We start from the raw sequence: 22,969 nt of genomic DNA, 5'->3' as shown, positions 1-22,969 counted from the left end.
TCTCCAGAAGCCCACCAGTGCCGGACACCCCCAGTACACGTGAAATGAGCCCACCTGTGGGGACCCCAATTGGGGACATTCGCCATTGCAATCAGCTACAAATTTGGCCGTTTTAGCTGGTGTGTAATGTAATCTATTTAGGATTTTGAATTGGATCAGGCGTAATCCAGCATTCAGTGAAACTTTTTTCGTAAGTGCGCAATATCTACTCCATTTGTCTTCCGAGATTGGCATCTGTAGGTCTGTTTCCCATTGTCTTTAACCCGGTTCCTTGTGGGGGTTTGGGTTTGTACTGACACATACAACTTGGAAATACCCAGCCCTCAGTTCGTGGTGATGAGTTGTGAGCAGGGATGCGGGGGTGGCTTGTCCGGGAAGAGCGGTCATTTTTTCTGGAATGCGGCTCTCATCCTGTAGTATTGTAGCGCTTTAAGTGGCCCGCCCCCCAACGTCCTTGTGAAGTCTCCCAGGGTTGCAAATTTACAAATGTCCCCCACCCTCATCTCCATATCGGGATCCCAGGCCTCCTGTATATCCGTATCAAATGTCGGGGGGGATACCCGGAAAGTTCCACAAGGGTACCTCTGGGTTGTAAGGTGTCTCCAGTTTCAATCTTTTGAATATTGCGCCCCAGGCCCAGACAGTGCAGCTAACCGGATCATATTTGCATGTGTCTTTGTGTCGCGAGTTAAATATAACTGACTTGATGTCTGTCGGGGATGTGGTATGTGTTTCCACCCATGTGTGTGGTGTACTGTCGGTCTCTTCGTACCAATACTTTGCAAATTGTGCCTGGGCGGCCAGGTCAAAATCCGGGGCAGCTATACCTCCGGTACAGTATGGTTCCGTAATTTTTTCCCATCCTATTCTGGCTGTTTTCCTGTTCCAGAGGAAGATCACTATCATTGAGCGTAGTCTGGAAAAAAAGTCCCTGACAGGCCATATGGGTATATTTACAAAGAAAATAGCAGCTTAGGGAGGGCTACCATTTTAAGGAGTGCTATCCTGCCATGTAGTGATATGGGGAGGTGTCTCCAAATCTGTAGCTTTGTTTTTCAGTGTTTGCAGTGCCTGTTCGTGATAGTCAGTATATAAAGTGCGTATATTTCTGGATATTAAGACCCCCAGATATCTGATGTGGTGTTTCGACCATTTAAGTCCGCAGATATTCCCGCCGCCACCGTCCAGGAGCCGGAGCTCCTAGAGCAGGTTTGACCCATGCAGGAGCAGCGGGCACCCTGCAATAAGGCCACTGTGCCTTGCCGAAATTTGGAGGAGTGCTGCCCTAGCTGCGCTTCATTTCCTGAAAATCCCTCCATATTCCTTCATCCGTGCCCGTCGCCGCCACGCTGCCTTTAAAAAAGAAGCAGACTGCCTCTCGACCTGTAATTAGGTTTTTCTACCGAGGCAAGTGGCAAGTGTGCATTCGCCATTACAATACATGTGGTATTTGATGCAGTCCAATATGGCCGCCCGATTTACGTTGCCGACTATGGAAGCCTAACTAGGCTCACACCCCTGCATTGCAACCCCTGATTGGCCGCCGTTCCATTTTCTGTGTCCATTGGTCACCGGCAGGCAAAGCCGGCCCACCAGCACCAAGGACCACAGCCTAAGGACATCGCCTGTTTGCTGCCTGTTTCTTGACGATTCTGCCTCTGCAAGTCCCCCTGGCCCATTCACGAAAGATCCAGCATGGGGGACCCGCATCCGCAGGACCACTTACTAGTGCCCACCAGCGCCTGAAATCATTGGGTAAGCCTACTAGCTGCATAATATGTGCGCCTACTGCTCCCAAGTTGGTCAGTCGTACCCCTAGGCGCTAAAACAATTCCACCGCCTTATACACCCACCGCCACTGGTCTATAACACTTTGGTCACGGTAGCTGCCCATCCACCACGTGACAACCGCACTGCATGCGAGTAATGCCTCCAATGCCTTTGAATGCCTGCACATGCACGCACTGAAGTATCCATACTTAAGTAATGCCTTTTTCAGTCATTGATTGCCTGCACTGCCTAGTCTGCCATACCTGAGTAATGCCTTTCTGTGTCATTGATTGCCTGCACTGCCTAGTCTGCCATACCTGAGTAATGCCTTTTTGAGTCATTGATTGCCTGCACACGAATCACTAACGTGGTACTCTAGATAGGTCACCTCCATACATTTATGTATCTACCAGCTATTTACACAACCTTACTGAGGACTATCCTACATCTACTCATCATGCCAGATACCAACGTATTTAACTCCCTGCCACCTTTGAAGCCCACAGTACACCTTAACACTAACTCTCCTGACTTTTATGTACGCCCGAGTCATGAGTCCCTTGTGACAGCTACTGTGATATCTCATCCATGTGTCCATGTGTCACTCCCAGTAGGACCTTAGACTCTGTGCTAGACTTTCGAAACTGCATGAACCCCTCCCCCCTGCAGATCTTTGCCGTCTAGCAATATCAAAACAAACCTCAAGCACACTTGCAAACCGCGTCATACTGGACACCCCTTACAACCTAATCCCTACACTTGTCCAACTCAAATCAATGTCCCAAATACACCTAATATGTCTACTACTCCACCTCCTCAAGTCATAGAGGTCACTAAGACCCCAACTATTGTTCGAACACTCCTCAACGTGAGATTGCTTGTTGCCCATGCCCTAGACATTGCCGACATAATAATAGAAGGCAACCTTGACTTTCTCGCTATCACTGAGACCTGGCTACATAATGCAGCAGGACCAGCGCTCATGCTAGCCATCCCTAATGGCTATACGATAGTTAGACACGACCGAGTAGGTGCTAGAGGTGGCGGCATCGCGATAATCTCTAAAACAAGCCTTTCACTCAGACTAGTACCCACCCACTCGATTCAATCCTGTGAGACTCTATCTGCTAAACTCCAACTAAACAATAATCAAACCCTTATCATTGACCTCCTATATAGACCCCCTGGCCCGTTAGGCACCTTCGAAGATGACCTCCATAACCTACTCACAAATAATCTTAAACCTTGCTCTCAATCGATCCTTCTTGGGGATTTTAACTTAGGTCTCCATGACACTAAAGATACTAATGCTACATTGGTAGCCAACACTGTTCACTCACTCGGCCTAACTCAAAGAGTTGATAAGCCTACGCACCTGAAGGGAAGAACTCTGGATTGGATTGCTGACTGCAACTGTATAACCACTATTTCATCCATAATGCCCTTACCTTGGACAGACCATTCCCTGGTGTCCTTTAATCTAGCTACCGCCAGACCCAACCCTACGGCCCTTCCACTAGCGCCACCTTGTTTAACTAGAAATAAAAAATGCATCACCCTAGAGAAAGTAATCCCAGCCATTTTACCGACCCTTAATGCGCTATCAGCTAACCTAAACCCCGGCATCCTAGTGCAAGAATTCAACACTATCATGCTCACTTCCCTAGATAAAGTGGCCCCTCTCAAACTCAGACCAAGTAAGCCGAAAGCTCATCTAAACAAATGCTTTACTCCACAGCTAAAAGATCTACGTAGCCTAAAAAGAAAGAGTGAAACCACTTGGAGGCTTTGCCCATCAATTGACAATAAAGCCAAACTTTCCACTCTCTCCGCACTGTATAAAAAAGAAGTCTGCCAGGCAAAACGTAATTCATATGATGACCGCATAGCTAAATCCAATTCTAGCATGAAAGAGCTCTTCTCCATTCTAAAGGAACTCGAGTCTCCCATTATCACACTCCAAAATAAAATCCAGCAAAAAAAAGCACTCAAAATTCAGGATCCGCCTCATACCAACAACTCATTGATGCATAGTAACACCTTCCACTTCTCCAAAATGACCACCCTGGAAGTAGAAAAAGTTATCCTGTCGCTTAAACCATCAAACTGTAAAGGTGACATTTGCCGAGCACAGCTGATAAAAGACGCTGCCATAGAATTATCCCCCTTTATTGCTAAACTGATCAACGCATCCTTCGCTTCAGGTACGATCCCTGCCAACCTCAAACAGTCCTGGGTTCTCCCTCTCCTAAAGAAGCAGACACTAGACCCCCTCATCCCCACTAACTACCGCCCTATTATTACGGTACCGTTTCTTAAGATTCTGGACAAAGCTGCCTACATCCAAATTCAAAGGCACTTGGAACTACACAACCTACTAGGAGAAAGACAATCAGGCTTCCAACCTTTACACGGAACAGAAACTGCCCTCATAGACTTCAAGGCCCAAATTGATGAGCTAAGAGACAAAGGGAGAACAGTACTCCTACTACCCCTGGACCTCTTAGCGGCCTTTGATTTGGTGGATCATAGAGTCCTCTGTAGTCACCTGGACTCCGCCGCTCATTTCTCAGCAGAAGCCATTGGATGGATCAAGTCTTTCCTGAGTGAGAGAACGATGCGAGTCTTCTCTCCCTCAGCGGAGGCAAATCCCACCCCGATCTCGTGTGGTGCCCCTCAGGGCTCTGTCATGATGCCTACCTCCAAGGAGCTGAGTCCGACCCAGCAACCCCAGAGGCAGGCATCATTCCCCCAGGGAAGTGCCAGCGGGCCAAGCTGGGGCCCTTTGGACACAGTCCTGGCGCCTTAGGCGCCAGGCTCATGTTGGACCCCTGTCCTGGCGCCCTAGGCGCCAGGCTCATAAAGCTAGACATGTGTTCAAGTGTTTCAATGTGCACTTACCTGATGCAGACCATGCTGCTACATCCAGGCCCTCTTGAGGCCTGAATGGAACTACTTTACCTGTGGGACTACTTTCCACCTGGGTGTGGTCGGGGAAGGATACATACCTGATCGGTGGAAGGATACATACCTGGAACTTCTTCCAAAGCTATTTAAACCATGCCCAATCAGCAACTCTTGCTTCGCGTTGTTCTGCTCCTCGCAGCTGGACGCTCACCGTGTCGGCTCCTGCATCTGGACTTCAGCCACGCCTGTCAGCATCCTGGGTCACCTGCAAAGGGAGATAAGAGAGAATTGGAGAGAGAAAAAGAAGACCTTACCTGCTAAAGCTGTATCACGGAGACATCACACTGACGATCCTGAAAGGGAAGACATCATTTTTAAAAGCATTTAGTTTCGATCGCTGCAGCGCTGCATTTCACTCACCTTTCCGGGGCACCTCCATCTTCAGCAGCGATCATCCGGATCCGCAGCCACTTCCCAGTGCCTAGAGAGAAAAAGACAAGAACACAAGGTGAGAGAAGGAAGGGAATAGGAAAAGCTCAGTTTCCTTCTAAGACTTACCAGTTGGGTCATTCCCATTTCATTTCGGGTCCTGCCGCTTCCTGGCATTCCGGACCCCGGCCCCTATGGGGAAAAAAGACAAAGACATTGAATGAGCGAATGCAAAGACATTACCCGAACGCTCATCCAGAATTTACCTGTCATTTATTGGAACTGCACGTTTCACTTCGGGTCGGCGCCATATCTCCGGCATTCCGAACCCCGGCCCCTAAGGGGAAAAAGACATAAGCGTTAGCGCTTGCTGCAATAAGACAATGAACATTATTATTAAGCTTGAACATTTGAACTTGCAACAGAACTCTTACAGCGCCTTACCTGAATAGTCAAGCTTATTTGAACTTCCATCAAACCTCAATCCAGTGAAGTAACTGGGTTTCAACGCGCCCCTGCATCAGAAGCAGGATGGAGAACTCATCCTTCCAGACCCTAAGGTGAGACTTCACGGGGAATCGTGGAAGGGTATCGTGGAGGGTTGGAAGGAAGTGGGAGGCTTGAGCATTATTCCGTCAGTAGGTAAATACTCCCTTTTCACGCACAGGGGAATATTCCTACGAGCCAGAGAAGCCAGAGTAGAGGGGCCCTACCTGTCCATCTTCAGAGTCCTGCGCTTCACCATTGAAGAAGCATCAGCACTCGAAGCCAGACCTGCGCCTCCGTGGGAATCAGGTGAGCGTGACAGCTCTTGCGTATCCCCAACTCTATACAACATCTTCACCAAGCCCCTGTTTGGCGATCTGGGCCATCTTGGTATCACCTACACTAATTATGCAGATGATACACAGATGCTCCTCCCGCTTTCTGGGGATCATGCTAAGGACACGGAATTGGTGAACACGGTATACCTTATCATCCAGGCATGGATGGCCACTCACGGCCTTTGTCTAAACGATGATAAGACAGAGTTGATTATCATGGGTACCCAAGCCAATATCAAAAAACTAGGACAGGAATTCTCCTCCTTCAACATAGACGGGAACATCATCCAAGTACCCAAGGATGTAAAAACCCTGGGATTCTATCTTGATTCTACCCTATCTTTTGATAAACAGCTAAAATCCCTTGCCTCCTCCACGGCCTACACGTGCAAACAGATTAGAGCCGGTAAACCATTCCTCTCCAACAAGAGCTGCCTAATCCTGGCTAGAGCCCTAATTCTCTCCAGAATAGATTATTGTAATGCTCTATACTCTGGAGCTAATAAAAAAATAACCCAAAGACTACAAATATTACAAAATAATGACCTGAGAGCGGCACTAGGCATTAATAAAAGGTCCCACATCTCTTCCACCAGACGACATTACAATTGGCTGTCTACGGAGAACAAAATAAAACTCTAGATGCTATCCCTGTCCCACAAAGCCCTTAATAACTCCCCTAGTTACTTGACTGCCAAACTCCATAGGAGAACATCTCTTAGACCTACTAGAGCTGGCAACTCCAATTGCCTGACAATACTGAACTTTAGACTTAACACTATTGGAGGAAACAGCTTCCCAGTAAAGGCGGCTAAAACCTGGAACTCACTACCACAAGACTTGAGAGCAGACCTTTCCCTACTGTTGTTTCAGGAAAAAAGTTATCCAACTCCTTACCTAGACTGACCTTTGCTGACCGGTGTTTCCCACCACCCACGGGTATTTTGACCTCCTTGAACTTGTATATTTGCTGTAATTACTGTATGCCTGATTTGTGGGACCCTATGTAATCTCCAGTGTACATTTTGCTATGATGTAACCTGTAAGTTTCGCATTTTCTTGACCACCGCGCCCTGCTACCCCTGGGTCTGGCGCGTATAAAAAGTGAATAAAACAAACAAACAATTGGCTGGGCACTTAGTAGAGGGGTGAGCGGGAATATTTCCGACTTAGCATTGTTGATGGTGTATCCCGAGTATTCGGCGAACTCATGTATGTCGGTCATTATGGGCGCTATATTTTTCTCTGGCTCACGAACATATAAGAGCGTGTCATCGGCATACAGTGAGATTAACTGGATGGAGCCTTTCATGTTTATTCCCTTGTCTCTATGACTCAGTCTAACGGCTGCTGCCATGGGTTCAATGGTCAAGGCAAACAGTATGGGCGAGAACGGACAGCCCTGCCGTGTGCCCCTACCCAGTTGGAATAATTCGGAGATAGTTCTGTTGGTGCATACTCTGGCCCCGAGGGCTGTGTACAATACCCGTACGAATTTGATGAAGCTGGGTCCCACCCCAAATGTTTCGAGAACCAAAAGGAGATAGACCCATGAGACTGAGTCAAACGCCTTCTCGGCATCGAGGGCTATTGTGACTGCACTTCTGTCTGGATCTGTCTGTGCCATTATACTAAATAATCTGCGGAGATTTAAAGCCGTAGACCTTTGGGGGATAAATCCATTCTGGTCAGGGTGAACCAACGTGGAAACTAGGGGTAGCATTCGGTTCGCCAGCACCTTCACAAATATTTTGGCATCCATATTAATAAGCGAAAGGGGTCTATATGACGACATATCACAGGGTGGGCATCGGGGTTTGGGTAGTACGGTTATTGGGTGCAATATGTTTCCTTCTAGCGCTTCCTTCCAGGTTCTTAGCATTATAGGAACCAGTTCCGTGTGGAACTCTTTATAAAATTCGGCCCCCAGACCAAAGCCAGGTGCTTTACCTGATGAGAGGTCCTTAATCGCCTCGTTAACTTCTTCCACATTGATCGGCTGATCTAGAGCCAATTTATTTTCGAGCGGGAGTTTGGGGAGCTCCAGTGTCGCCAAATAGGCCTTTATCTCAACACTTGTTTTCCTGTCTTTATTTGCATATAGTGTTTGTTAAAATTTGACGAATTCCCCGTTTATCCCCTTCTCACTTGTCACCACCTCCTTTTGTGCTGATTGTATTCTGGTGATTGGGTATGGTTGCTTCTCATGTTTGATAAGGTTGGCCAATGTTCTACCCGCCTTGTTCCCCTTACCATATCTGCGTGCTCTGGCAGGGGCAGCCAGATATCGTATTTCTCTGGCGGCCAGGTCATCGAAGTCCCTTATGTGTTTGTGAATTGATGCAAGGGTATCTCTATCATGTGTGCGGCTATACTTCTTCTAGGTTTTTTAATGTATTTTCCACCGCCTCAAGCTCTCTTCTCACCCCCTTTAGGAGACCTGTGGATTTCGAGATCAGTGTACCCCTAGCCCGAACCTTGAAGGTCTCCCAAACCGTGGAGATCCATTCCACCGTCCCAGTATTGTTAGCGAAGAACTCATCTATTTCAGTTCGCAAAGATTCCACCACATTTGGGTCACTAAGTATCCCTCCCGGCATTCTCCATCTCCTTGCCGGTCTGGGGATATCTCTAAAGTTAAGCTCCAACAGCATGGGGGAATGGTCAGATAGTGTACGGGGTAGGATTTCACAGGTCTGCAGTGCCTCCGATAGGCCTTGTGACACACAAAAATAATCTATGCACGATTCACTGTCGTGGACAGAAGAGTAATAGATGTATCGTTTGGCACCAGGGTGTAATATATGCCATACATCCACCAGTGCCATTTGTGTGAGTAGTTGGCCCAATGTGAGTGACGTTCTGGTGGGCATTCTCATTTTCGTGCTGGATCTGTCTAATGTGGGGTCTACTGCCCCATTGAAATCCACTCCCCTTATCACTGTTATTATTTCGCATATATTTAAGTAAAAGTCTGGGTCATCAATGTTGGGGCCATATGTGTTGACCAGTGTCATTTGTTTACCCGCTACTTCTCCCCATACCAGGGCATATCTTCCCAGTGGGTCTATTTTATGGCCTTTAGTCTGGAACCCCAATGAGGGGTGTATTAGAATAATAACTCACCTGTACTGAGACGAATAGTCCGTATAGTATCGTAGCTTCCCCCATTTAGGCAATATTTTCATGTTTATGGCTCCCTGTGCATGAGTCGCCTGCAACATCACAATCCGAGGGCTGTACCTGGTAATGTAATTCACGACCTTCCTGGCCTTCATCGGGTTGTTTAGCCCTCGCACGTTCTAGGATAGAAGTGGTATTCTTAACCCATCTGTGGAATTATACATACGCATGATATGTCCAGCCATCGTGTCTAACAGTCCCAGTGTGTAACGCTCACCTGATTCTCGCAGAGGCGCCGGTCTTGACTGGGCGACTACCGTATCTTCAAAAGTGATGTGCACCACCCGGTTGGCTCTTTGGGCTGGACCTCTGTGCACTGTATGCCTGACTCGAAGAGTAAGATGTCTGCAGATAGAAAATATGGGATTAATGAACTGGGGTTATTGGGGTGTCCCTATCTCTTTCCTTTTCTCCTCTCCTGTAGAACCCCAAAGGTTAACGCTCTCACCTTAGGTAAGTGAACGCCGAGCTCTCCATCTGCCTCGGGGCAGGGTGCTGTAACCAGTTTCTTCACTGGATAGGTAGCGCAGGCCTCTTGACTTCAGAGGACTGCTGTCCGTCGTTTACTTCACGAACGGTGAGTTCCGAATATTTCAAATGTCTTTAAAAGTCTTTTGTAATGCTGTCTCTTATTTTGCAGGGTTCCGGCGATGGCGGTTGACTGGCTGAAGTGAGTTGAGGATGGACCCGTATGCGGAATAGAAGCGCCTGGAAGCGCGTAAGTAAGCGCTTGTTGCTTGCTTCACGATGCGCACTAACTGTCCTTTTATTTTGCAGGTACCAGTTCGGAGCTGCTGAAGGATGCCGGAATGCCCACTGAGTTCGGCGTGGATGGAGTAATGGCACGTGAGTATTGAACGTTACCCAATGTCTTTAAACGCACCTTCTTTTGTCTTACAGATGCGGGATGCAGCGCCGAAGGCCTCCGGAGCGTGCGAAGAGTTGGTAAGCTTTTGTCTTTCAGATGCCGGAATGCAGTGCGATGACCTCCGGAGCGCGTGAAGAGTAGGTAAGCCTTTGTCTTTCAGATGCAGGAATGCTGCGCGAGGCGTTGATGACAGCCGATGGACCAGGTAAGAGATGCGCTGTCACTGAAGACCGTAGTGCTAACCTGTTCTTTCTTGTCTTTATAGATGTTGCTGAAGACTGGATTCAGGATGGTAAGCCTTTTTCCTTTAGGCCCAGGATCAGATGCAGAAGACACGATGAGCGTTCTGCTGCAGAGGATGCAGAATAACGCAAAGCAAGATTCATCCATCGGGTGTGGTTTAAATAGCCTCCTGTAGTGCTTAGGTGTCTCCTTCCACAGCCACGCCTAGGTAAGAAAAGAGTTCCTGCTTTCCAGAAGAGTTCCAGTGTTCTGAACCTAGTGAGTGGCTCCTGCCCCACCCAACAGGAAGAGTAGTCCCAAACAGAAGAGGATCAGGGGTTCAACTGGCAGGTAAGTAAGCAGCATGGTCTGCTGCAGGTAAGTCCACCCAAGCATTATGAGCCCGGCGCTTGCAGCGCTGGGACTGGGCATATTTATGAGCCTGGCGCCACTGGCGCCAGGACAGGGTCCAAAAGGTCCCAATTGGGACTGGCTGGCACTCGGAACCTGGGTTATGGGTCTGCTTCCAAGGGAGTTGGGTAAGTCCTGGCCTTTTGGAAGCAGAGATCATGACACAGTGTCCGCATAGTGGGAGCAGCAAGCGCTTCTGCGAGACAACTTTTAAACCCAAAACCTGAATTGGCCCGTTCCAACATACGCGGGCCCATCTTACCAACTTCTTCTCATTCCCCCCTACCCTTCCCCCATATAAAGCTCAACATACCTAAACAGTTCTTGATGTCTTGACCCCCCCACCCACATCATCCCCCCAAACTTGACGATGCTGCCTCATAACTTGCCCGGCGGGCATTCCTCTGAGCTGGTGGACTTTTCCTGAGGGAATGCCGCTGTGGCCATCCGGCCGCCTTTGTCGGCGGCTACACAGCTCGAAAAACAATGAACTTTGATCCAGCCCAACTATAACAGTATTTCTTCAACCTTTTTTCGCTGCGGGATTGATGTTCCTTCCTCAGTATGCGGGGTCCCTTATCCCTTCGGCTGGTCTTGGTCTCGCATTTTGATCTCCCCCTCAGTCTCCGGGAGGAAGCGGGATGGAGGCTTCGACATACGCCATGACCTCCGCAGGGTTCTCAAAGAAATGGGCTCTTCCTCCATGCTAAATTCTCATTTTTGCAGGGAAGATTAAGGCGTAGGGCACATTGCGCATTCATAGCTGTTTCTTGACCAACTCATAGGATCTACGCGGCGTTTGTATGTTTGCTGAGAAGTCCGGATACATGTGTATTCTATTTTCTTCATATTGCAGCGTTCCCTTTTCTCTAGACAGTCGAAGTATTGTGTCCCGATCTCTATAACTGAGCAGTCGTGCTATTATGGTGCGGGGTGGAGCACCTGGCTCACTAGGGGGGACAACGAGGAAGTGGTTTGAGGGGGATTCTGTCCCCAGGACCACCTTCAGCAAATCTTCCACCTGTCTTTCCATGGAGCCCTTGCCAAACGTTTCCGAAACCCTGATTATTCGAATGTTATTTCTTTGTGATCTAGATTCAAGATCCTCGCACTTGCTCTGGGATTTACGCAGTTCTGCTTTGAGTTGGGTTATATCACGGCTGTGCTGTGTGATCGTGTCTTAATTCGTGCTTATTCTATTCTCTGCCACCATAATGGGTGTGCTCTCCTTTTCCACCCGTGCTTTCAGGGATCCAGTTGTCGCCACATTGTACAGTCTAAGAGATCTTATCTCTTGTTGTGTAGCCTTGTCTGTTCTCGGTTGAGACTTGTTTTAATTGCTCTGTAGAGTTGCTTGCATCTTCTACTACTCACAAGCCTAAACAGCTTGTGGCCCTACTTTGATTCTTATTTTCTACTAAGACTTGTAAAACATTGTGCAAGACTTTTACCTACCTGCAAAAATTGCTTCAGCTCACCTAGACTTTTGCCCAATTGACATTGGCCTAGCCTGACTCCCTGAATGCTTCTTCTCTCCTCTGATATTGTGTTGCACCTATCCTTCCAGGAAAGGTTAAACTTACTCTGCATTGGCGGGTTCAAAAAGTACTTACCTGCTGCAGAATATTTGTGTGATTTCTTGTTTATTCTAATAGCCCTTTTCTTTGACACTCATTTAAGTAATGCTTTAAATGTGCCAGTGATATATTAATGTCCGCACTGTCCTAGCTATTTAAGTCACCTGTTGGCTACATTAACCCACTCAGCAGAATTTCCATTCATAACCAAGATGCGCTTTTGCAGTCAACAGCAAAATGGCTGCGCTGGCTCCTTGGAGCACCTTTGCATCAAAACTGCGTTTTGCAGTGACAAAAGGATGGCTACACCATCTTGCTAAACCCCTATTGGGCGATTTGGAACAGGGGGCACATCAAGAAAGGTGCCAGTGTGTTCTTGGGTGCACCCAAAAGAAGCGAATCAAAGCAGCGCTGCTCTGCCGCTTGCAAAAAGTTCCTATAGAAAAGGGAAGATTTTACACTGAAAAGTATGCTGCCCTGATGCTATTTTCAACTATTGCACATCACATTGTTTTTATCAAAAAGACCCTGCCATGCCCATCCATATCCACATTGTTCTTCAGCAGAAGAAAGCATGATCTCTGAATGACAGTCTGTGCCAGCCAAATCTGAAAAGAAATCAAAAGAAACCTCATTTTCAGCTGCAGAAAACGCTTGACATTGGAGTCACACAATGTCAAAAAGATCAATGCTTCAAAGAAACCCCAGCTCTCTAGGCCTATGTCAATTGCAGTGCATCTGTGTTTCAAACAAATTGCTGCATACAAGAAACGAACTATGGCTACAGAACAATGTGGAAATTCAGATGGAAGAGAAAAACCGAATTCGAAAGGTAAATGCCACGAGTTACCACATGTTACAATGTATTTTTGCAAATAAGAAAAATACCTCTTTAAAAGTGTATGTTGGATAAGGCCCTGCCCTTATCTAGCAATGTAAAGGGGTGTGTGCTGTGAAACATATATGGATTGTTCTATTCAACAGGCTTTCTTCTGATTCAGAACAAAAATAAATAAAATAAGGATTTAAATTGCATTGGCTACATGGGAGAAATCGGTCCCAGTTTCTGCTTGGGGGTTGCTAGCAATAGAAGGCCCCTCACAGTAGATTCTATGGTACACATGGGTGATAATTGCTATCTTGGCAGACTTTTGTCTGGGCTGAGACCTCTTACAATAGAAATTCTGGGACACCAAACTGTGAAGTGGAGAAGTGGCAATAAACATTTAATCAAACTGGGAAACCCCCATCTCCACCCTGGGCTTTAATGACAGTTGGTGGTAGCTGAGAAAATAATGTGCCAAGTGAAGGACAAAGGCCTGCCCCGATTTGTTTCCAAAGACTATGTTATTAATAAAATGTTAAGACTTTTATCTTTGCAACAGGACTTCGCAAAAAAGTAAAAAAATTAACAGTGTAAATGTAATTTTGTGGTTTTTAGTTTAAGACGTGGTAGCTTTCACTGCCATGTTGGGAACAGAAATGGCAGGGAAGTGGACATTATGAGGAAAGTGTACATGATGCCATTGTGAAATTCAATACTGATATGCCTCATAATAATCTATGCACATGTATAGAGTTATAGAATTTTAGGCCGTATATTTCTCACTGAAAACAATGAAAAATTGTTAAATGGACTAAACAAGGTCCTACAACTGTGAGAATTGGGCTGTCATGCTCTACATAAAATATGTAATCTGCCCGTGTGATGTGTTCAGATGCCACAACTGTAAAAATGTGCCATTTATGTCAAAACTGGTATATAAAGGGTGGCTGACAGGACTCTAGACAGACTCTCTCCTGAATTTCCAGTGCCTGCGTTCCTGCTCTTCTACATCCATCTTGCCATATTCCAGCAAGGCCTTGATCTAGAAATCCCACTAAAATCCCATTAACCAGGGGAAGAACTGTGGTACCTTTAGCATCATGTGACCATACCGGCTTGCTGCCCACTAACTGCATCCAGCTGTACCTGTGCCAACCAGTGACCAGAATTGCCCTGCTGTTTGCTGTAAGGGGCACCCGCCGTACTTTGACCAGACCTGGTTGACTGTTTCAAATCCCAAAACTCAAGCGTGGACTGTGAGTATTTCCCATCCCATAGAAACACATAGCCTACCCATTCTGACCCTTTTATCCTTATTCCACTCTCTAAGCCATCCTATCCATGCCTTAGTAATTTGTCCTACTGTCAAAATTCTTTGTGCATCTTGTCTGTGATTTCCTAGTGTTAGCGCCATTCTTTCATTCACCTCATCTTATAACTCCTTAGCGATATTTGGAATAATTGAAATTAATTCCCATATAGATCTGAACGCGGAGTGAAAGGGTTAAGTTGCAAATTAACCCGGGATCCTACCATGTCGTTCATTAACAATATAGTCTTAATAATCTAGTTTAAAATCTTTCTTTCCCAGCCGATTTTCTCTTTCACGGTTTCATTTTGCCAAAATCGAACCTCCTCTGATCTTACAAATCTCATCCAAATCTTCAGCCACAACCATCCTATATTGTCCCTGTGATATACATATTCCCCAGCCCATAAGCCGCATTCCAAATCCCAGTATTTCACCCATTTTTCATAAAAACCGTTTGTGACATTTAAAACTGCATATGTGTGAAATGCAACTTTCCAACGTGTGATTCGGCTACATCGTGTTCTTACTTTCAACTTGTTATTGAACTGTATGCCTTTTCTTGAGAACTTACCTTGTGATTGCTAGTGTTTATCCATTCCTGCTATCGTGAGAAATCATATTTGCCTCATAGATTTAACCGCACATTAATTATTTGTCAATTTCCGAATGTCATTTTGTGCCCTTGAAAAGGGCTTTAAAATCCCTGCCTCTTATTTTATGAGGCAAGGTCGGATTTTGATTCTGTTTGCTGCACAATATCCCTGACTCCCTGCTGATACTTTCTGTCCACTCCAAATTCGATTCCCAGGGGCTTGGGAGAGCATTGCAGGGGGAAATCTTAACTCGGGTGCTATCTACCCAAAGAGAAAAAGTGCTCCTATTCATTTGTGCTTTGTATATGTTCTTGTAGAAGGTTAGCCACGTGTAGTGTTTCAGTTTCTATTGTAATTATCACCCCATTGGTGATTGCTGCCCAGTATTAAAACTTGTATGATTTTCTTTGAATTTTAAAAATAAATATTGCATTCCCACCAAGAGGCTTGGTTCCTGGTCCATTGTGACCCGGGGCATTTGAAAAAGGGGGTGTGAGACGTGTTGTGTGCCATCTCAAATTGAATTCATAGAATATAAAGAGAAAGCTTTCCAATTGTGCACTACATCCTAGGCTAAGGTCAAGGTGTGTCGCCCGATTCATATCCTTAACAAACCTGAGGGTGTAGGAAGTGTCTGTGTGCCATCCCCAATGGGTATTTGCTGATTTAGAGAAACTGAGTGTGTTTTGGAGTGTATTTGTGTGTTACTGTTATATTGCCCATTCTGAAGAAGGCTTATACAGACTGACTGTTAATACTTGTTAAATCAAGAAACCCTGTGTGTAAGTGTTTGCTTGAATACTTGTCACTGTTAATCTTTGTAGAACTACCCTACTGCTCACATTGACCCCTCTTGAGATAAGTCAGGCTGCTCAACCAGACTACCAACCTGTGTAGTACAGACGTATACCAAAGGTTGGGTCCCTATTACGAGGAGGTCATGGTTGTTGTATTGCACCCTAAGTGTTCTGCATACAATCTTGCCTAACACCCGACCTCCGGAAATCCTTGGTCTGATGATGAAAGGCAGGACAATGGATGGGATCTCTCAGCAGCAGTCTAGAGGGAGGACCTCTGGCATGGGATTCATTAATTGCTTGGGTCACTCTAGATATGGCGCCTTTTCTGCAGCCCCAATAAAGGACGTGATTCGCCTGGTCAATCTTCTTTGCTTATCAGAATCCCAGCGATCTGCTGAGGTGACACGGGATTGACCTTGTGTGAGCACCACTTGCACCATTTGATCTCAATTTTGTATAAATCGAGTTTTCCTGTGATTTGTCTTATCTAAAGATTTATATCATGCTGTGATAACAATTGAAATTGTCTTTTGAGTAATAACCATTACAGAAATCGTTTGAAATTCATAAACAGGATTGTGTGTTTTTTCGGATCCTTGACCCTATTCATTTGTTTGTTCGAATTGCACCCTATGGGTACTGCCCTAAATCTTGCCTAACAACGAGCACTTTCTGTGTAAAGCAGGGACTCAAAGCCAGATTGTTGGCGTTTGTTCTCCTATGGACATAGTGCTTCAGGTGTATAGACCTCGGGCCCCTGGTGGCTGAACTGTGAATGCAACTCCTTGGCTCTAGTGCTCGGATCAGGAATGACACACGTGTGCTGCTTCCAACCAGGCTTAGTGATGGGTGAACACGGTTTCAAGTAATCGTTTAGATTGTTGTGCCGATAAAAAGGGGTGAAACAGTATGCAAACCCGGCTTGGCCCCAAAAGTTGGAGCCCAGCCCGAACTGCTATAACACATTAGACCCCAGACCGGGTTCTGCCTCATTGGGCCTCATTGGGGTTGGGAATCTGGGTGCCTGTTCATGGTTGTGCTGCTTATGGCCACTTTAGGATGCAAATCATTTATGGGTGGAAACAATTTGAATTCGTTGTGATCAGTGGCAATTTCTCTGGGACACTTTTCAAACCATTTTGTACCCTGTCTGCGGTGCAGTTATACTAGGGGGAACAAGATGTGCAAATCAGGATTGGTCCCACCTCAACAGGTGCAGCTCAGACTGAACTGCTAGACCCCACCTCTTCTGCACAAACCCGTAAACACCTCAGACCCGTTCTCGCTTTGCTACAAGCAAAATGCACTTCATTGATGCTTGCGTTACTGTGCAGAGGGCGTGCAACCTAGCGTTTATGGCTGGACTGCCTTATCGGTGCAAGACTGCTTTACATATGGCTCAACAGGCTGAAAGAATATGGTATGGGGCGCAGCACAGAGGATTCTGTGCTTCAGATTCATCCAGAAGTTTCCATCCATCACTTTTGGGGTTTACTCTATCCAGCATGCCCCGTGTTGGCCCCCCTGATCACACAGACTGCATGACCACATTAGGGAGCCTGACTGCACGTTTCCTTATCCTGTAAGCCAAGAAGTCTTCAGTTGCTGGAAGCCGCCTCCTTTACTCTGTCTCCAATGTCTTGCAGGTCTTTTTGCCAGTCCTACGACATGAAGCAACATTCTACCAAGGTTTTCCGGGATATTGTGAATGCCCTGGGATCTTTCATCCAATCGCTCTTCCTCATCCCAAGCACCGGAAGCATTTCAGCAGCTGCAACCCAAGCTGGTAATTCTACTTCTCTGCATGTTTGTGTGTTTGCAAGCACGTTCTGCATGCCGGATCTGGGCACTTAAGGAACACATCATGCCACATATTAATCATACATTTGATAACTATAGAAATTGAAGCTACTGTCTCTGTGGAATTGCCTCAACCAGACACAATTCATTCTGCACATTTTGATTTAGTCCAGGAAGGGGGTTTTGGATACCCAAATCTTTTCAAATATTAGAGGGTTTCTCCTGAAGAAAGCATCACATTATTTTAATAATGAAGATACAATGAGTTAATTATGGTTAAAACCAGAAAGGGATGTCTGTAAACCCTATGCTCTAGACAATTGATATACAATGGAAAAACTATCGGGGAAACATATGTGACTACAAACAATCGTGGCAACTAAGAATGCCTTGGAAACATGGTTCAAAGAGAATGAACAGCCTGTGTGGTTAAATAATCCGGCACTTCAAACACAAAATAGAAGTCTACAGACTAAAGCCTCAGGCCCACTGAGGAGTAGGAACACCCTGGCTGTCTAGCAGGGCCCAGTGAACCAGAGAGACTATAACCCATATCCAGACTAAAGCCACAGGCCACTGAGGAGTAGGAACACCCTGGCTGTCTAGCAGGGCCCAGTGAACCAGAGAGACTATAACCATATCCAGACTAAAGCCTCAGGCCACTGAGGAGTAGCAACACCCTGGCTGTCTAGCTGGGTCAGTGAACCAGAGAGACTATAACCCATATCCAGACTAAAGCCTCAGGCCCACTGAGGAGTAGGAACACCCTGGCTGTCTAGCTGGGTCAGTGAACCAGAGAGACTATAACCCATATCCAGACTAAAGCCACAGGCCACTGAGGAGTAGCAACACCCTGGCTGGCTAGCTGGGTCAGTGAACCAGAGAGACTATAACCCATATCCAGACTAAAGCCTCAGGCCACTGAGGAGTAGCAACACCCTGGCTGGCTAGCTGGGCCCAGTGAACCAGAGAGACTATAACCCATATCCAGACTAAAGCCTCAGGCCACTGAGGAGTAGCAACACCCTGGCTGGCTAGCTGGGTCAGTGAACCAGAGAGACTATAACCCATATCCAGACTAAAGCCACAGGCCACTGAGGAGTAGCAACACCCTGGCTGTCTAGCAGGGCCCAGTGAACCAGAGAGACTATAACCCATATCCAGACTAAAGCCTCAGGCCACTGAGGAGTAGCAACACCCTGGCTGGCTAGCTGGGTCAGTGAACCAGAGAGACTATAACCCATATCCAGACTAAAGCCACAGGCCACTGAGGAGTAGGAACACCCTGGCTGGCTAGCAGGGCCCAGTGAACCAGAGAGACTATAACCCATATCCAGACTAAAGCCACAGGCCACTGAGGAGTAGGAACACCCTGGCTGTCTAGCTGGGTCAGTGAACCAGAGAGACTATAACCCATATCCAGACTAAAGCCACAGGCCACTGAGGAGTAGCAACACCCTGGCTGGCTAGCTGGGTCAGTGAACCAGAGAGACTATAACCCATATCCAGACTAAAGCCACAGGCCACTGAGGAGTAGGAACACCCTGGCTGGCTAGCTGGGTCAGTGAACCAGAGAGACTATAACCCATATCCAGACTAAAGCCTCAGGCCACTGAGGAGTAGCAAAACCCTGGCTGTCTAGCTGGGTCAGTGAACCAGAGAGACTATAACCCATATCCAGACTAAAGCCACAGGCCACTGAGGAGTAGCAACACCCTGGCTGTCTAGCAGGGCCCAGTGAACCAGAGAGACTATAACCCATATCCAGACTAAAGCCTCAGGCCACTGAGGAGTAGCAACACCCTGGCTGTCTAGCAGGGCCCAGTGAACCAGAGAGACTATAACCCATATCCAGACTAAAGCCACAGGCCACTGAGGAGTAGCAACACCCTGGCTGGCTAGCTGGGTCAGTGAACCAGAGAGACTATAACCCATATCCAGACTAAAGCCTCAGGCCACTGAGGAGTAGCAAAACCCTGGCTGTCTAGCAGGGCCCAGTGAACCAGAGAGACTATAACCCATATCCAGACTAAAGCCACAGGCCACTGAGGAGTAGCAACACCCTGGCTGGCTAGCTGCGTCAGTGAACCAGAGAGACTATAACCCATATCCAGACTAAAGCCTCAGGCCACTGAGGAGTAGCAACACCCTGGCTGTCTAGCAGGGCCCAGTGAACCAGAGAGACTATAACCCATATCCAGACTAAAGCCTCAGGCCACTGAGGAGTAGCAACACCCTGGCTGTCTAGCAGGGCCCAGTGAACCAGAGAGACTATAACCCATATCCAGACTAAAGCCACAGGCCACTGAGGAGTAGCAACACCCTGGCTGGCTAGCTGGGTCAGTGAACCAGAGAGACTATAACCCATATCCAGACTAAAGCCTCAGGCCACTGAGGAGTAGCAAAACCCTGGCTGTCTAGCAGGGCCCAGTGAACCAGAGAGACTATAACCCATATCCAGACTAAAGCCACAGGCCACTGAGGAGTAGCAACACCCTGGCTGGCTAGCTGGGTCAGTGAACCAGAGAGACTATAACCCATATCCAGACTAAAGCCTCAGGCCACTGAGGAGTAGGAACACCCTGGCTGTCTAGCAGGGCCCAGTGAACCAGAGAGACTATAACCCATATCCAGACTAAAGCCACAGGCCACTGAGGAGTAGCAACACCCTGGCTGGCTAGCTGGGTCAGTGAACCAGAGAGACTATAACCCATATCCAGACTAAAGCCTCAGGCCACTGAGGAGTAGGAACACCCTGGCTGTCTAGCAGGGCCCAGTGAACCAGAGAGACTATAACCATATCCAGACTAAAGCCACAGGCCACTGAGGAGTAGCAACACCCTGGCTGGCTAGCTGGGTCAGTGAACCAGAGAGACTATAACCCATATCCAGACTAAAGCCTCAGGCCACTGAGGAGTAGCAACACCCTGGCTGTCTAGCAGGGCCCAGTGAACCAGAGAGACTATAACCCATATCCAGACTAAAGCCACAGGCCACTGAGGAGTAGCAACACCCTGGCTGGCTAGCTGGGTCAGTGAACCAGAGAGACTATAACCCATATCCAGACTAAAGCCTCAGGCCACTGAGGAGTAGGAACACCCTGGCTGTCTAGCAGGGCCCAGTGAACCAGAGAGACTATAACCCATATCCAGACTAAAGCCACAGGCCACTGAGGAGTAGCAACACCCTGGCTGGCTAGCTGGGTCAGTGAACCAGAGAGACTATAACCCATATCCAGACTAAAGCCTCAGGCCACTGAGGAGTAGCAAAACCCTGGCTGTCTAGCTGGGTCAGTGAACCAGAGAGACTATAACCCATATCCAGACTAAAGCCTCAGGCCACTGAGGAGTAGCAACACCCTGGCTGTCTAGCAGGGCCCAGTGAACCAGAGAGACTATAACCCATATCCAGACTAAAGCCACAGGCCACTGAGGAGTAGCAACACCCTGGCTGTCTAGCTGGGTCAGTGAACCAGAGAGACTATAACCCATATCCAGACTAAAGCCTCAGGCCACTGAGGAGTAGCAACACCCTGGCTGTCTAGCTGGGTCAGTGAACCAGAGAGACTATAACCCATATCCAGACTAAAGCCTCAGGCCACTGAGGAGTAGCAACACCCTGGCTGTCTAGCAGGGCCCAGTGAACCAGAGAGACTATAACCCATATCCAGACTAAAGCCACAGGCCACTGAGGAGTAGCAACACCCTGGCTGGCTAGCTGGGTCAGTGAACCAGAGAGACTATAACCCATATCCAGACTAAAGCCACAGGCCACTGAGGAGTAGCAACACCCTGGCTGTCTAGCAGGGCCCAGTGAACCAGAGAGACTATAACCCATATCCAGACTAAAGCCTCAGGCCACTGAGGAGTAGCAACACCCTGGCTGTCTAGCTGGGTCAGTGAACCAGAGAGACTATAACCCATATCCAGACTAAAGCCTCAGGCCACTGAGGAGTAGCAACACCCTGGCTGGCTAGCAGGGCCCAGTGAACCAGAGAGACTATAACCCATATCCAGACTAAAGCCTCAGGCCCACTGAGGAGTAGCAACACCCTGGCTGTCTAGCTGGGTCAGTGAACCAGAGAGACTATAACCCATATCCAGACTAAAGCCACAGGCCACTGAGGAGTAGCAACACCCTGGCTGTCTAGCAGGGCCCAGTGAACCAGAGAGACTATAACCCATATCCAGACTAAAGCCTCAGGCCACTGAGGAGTAGCAACACCCTGGCTGTCTAGCTGGGTCAGTGAACCAGAGAGACTATAACCCATATCCAGACTAAAGCCTCAGGCCACTGAGGAGTAGCAACACCCTGGCTGGCTAGCAGGGCCCAGTGAACCAGAGAGACTATAACCCATATCCAGACTAAAGCCTCAGGCCCACTGAGGAGTAGCAACACCCTGGCTGTCTAGCTGGGTCAGTGAACCAGAGAGACTATAACCCATATCCAGACTAAAGCCACAGGCCACTGAGGAGTAGCAACACCCTGGCTGGCTAGCAGGGCCCAGTGAACCAGAGAGACTATAACCCATATCCAGACTAAAGCCTCAGGCCACTGAGGAGTAGCAACACCCTGGCTGTCTAGCTGGGTCAGTGAACCAGAGAGACTATAACCCATATCCAGACTAAAGCCTCAGGCCACTGAGGAGTAGCAACACCCTGGCTGTCTAGCAGGGCCCAGTGAACCAGAGAGACTATAACCCATATCCAGACTAAAGCCACAGGCCACTGAGGAGTAGCAACACCCTGGCTGTCTAGCTGGGTCAGTGAACCAGAGAGACTATAACCCATATCCAGACTAAAGCCACAGGCCACTGAGGAGTAGGAACACCCTGGCTGTCTAGCTGGGTCAGTGAACCAGAGAGACTATAACCCATATCCAGACTAAAGCCACAGGCCACTGAGGAGTAGCAACACCCTGGCTGTCTAGCTGGGTCAGTGAACCAGAGAGACTATAACCCATATCCAGACTAAAGCCACAGGCCACTGAGGAGTAGGAACACCCTGGCTGTCTAGCTGGGTCAGTGAACCAGAGAGACTATAACCCATATCCAGACTAAAGCCACAGGCCACTGAGGAGTAGCAACACCCTGGCTGGCTAGCAGGGCCCAGTGAACCAGAGAGACTATAACCCATATCCAGACTAAAGCCACAGGCCACTGAGGAGTAGGAACACCCTGGCTGTCTAGCTGGGTCAGTGAACCAGAGAGGCTATAACCCATATCCAGACTAAAGCCACAGGCCACTGAGGAGTAGGAACACCCTGGCTGTCTAGCTGGGTCAGTGAACCAGAGAGACTATAACCCATATCCAGACTAAAGCCACAGGCCACTGAGGAGTAGGAACACCCTGGCTGTCTAGCTGGGTCAGTGAACCAGAGAGACTATAACCCATATCCAGACTAAAGCCACAGGCCACTGAGGAGTAGCAACACCCTGGATGTCTAGC

At 47.8% G+C, this 22,969-nt stretch overlaps 1 protein-coding gene across 2 annotated transcripts in view; it reads left to right on the top strand.

The window, feature by feature from the left end:
* The window catches only part of MON2 (MON2 homolog, regulator of endosome-to-Golgi trafficking), a 1,155,350-nt gene that overhangs the window by 434,859 nt on the left and 697,522 nt on the right, over window positions 1-22,969 (top strand). For both annotated transcript variants that reach the window (XM_069629845.1, XM_069629844.1), the window contains exon 10: window positions 17,369-17,508. In XM_069629845.1, the coding sequence (XP_069485946.1) occupies window positions 17,369-17,508 (140 nt within the window). The remainder of the gene's footprint in view (window positions 1-17,368; window positions 17,509-22,969) is intronic.

This window comes from Ambystoma mexicanum, chromosome 12 (assembly GCF_040938575.1).
Source record: "Ambystoma mexicanum isolate Mex_15411 chromosome 12, UKY_AmexF1_1, whole genome shotgun sequence".
In the NCBI taxonomy this organism is placed as follows: domain Eukaryota; kingdom Metazoa; phylum Chordata; class Amphibia; order Caudata; family Ambystomatidae; genus Ambystoma; species Ambystoma mexicanum.
This window is presented reverse-complemented; position numbering and strand designations above follow the sequence as displayed.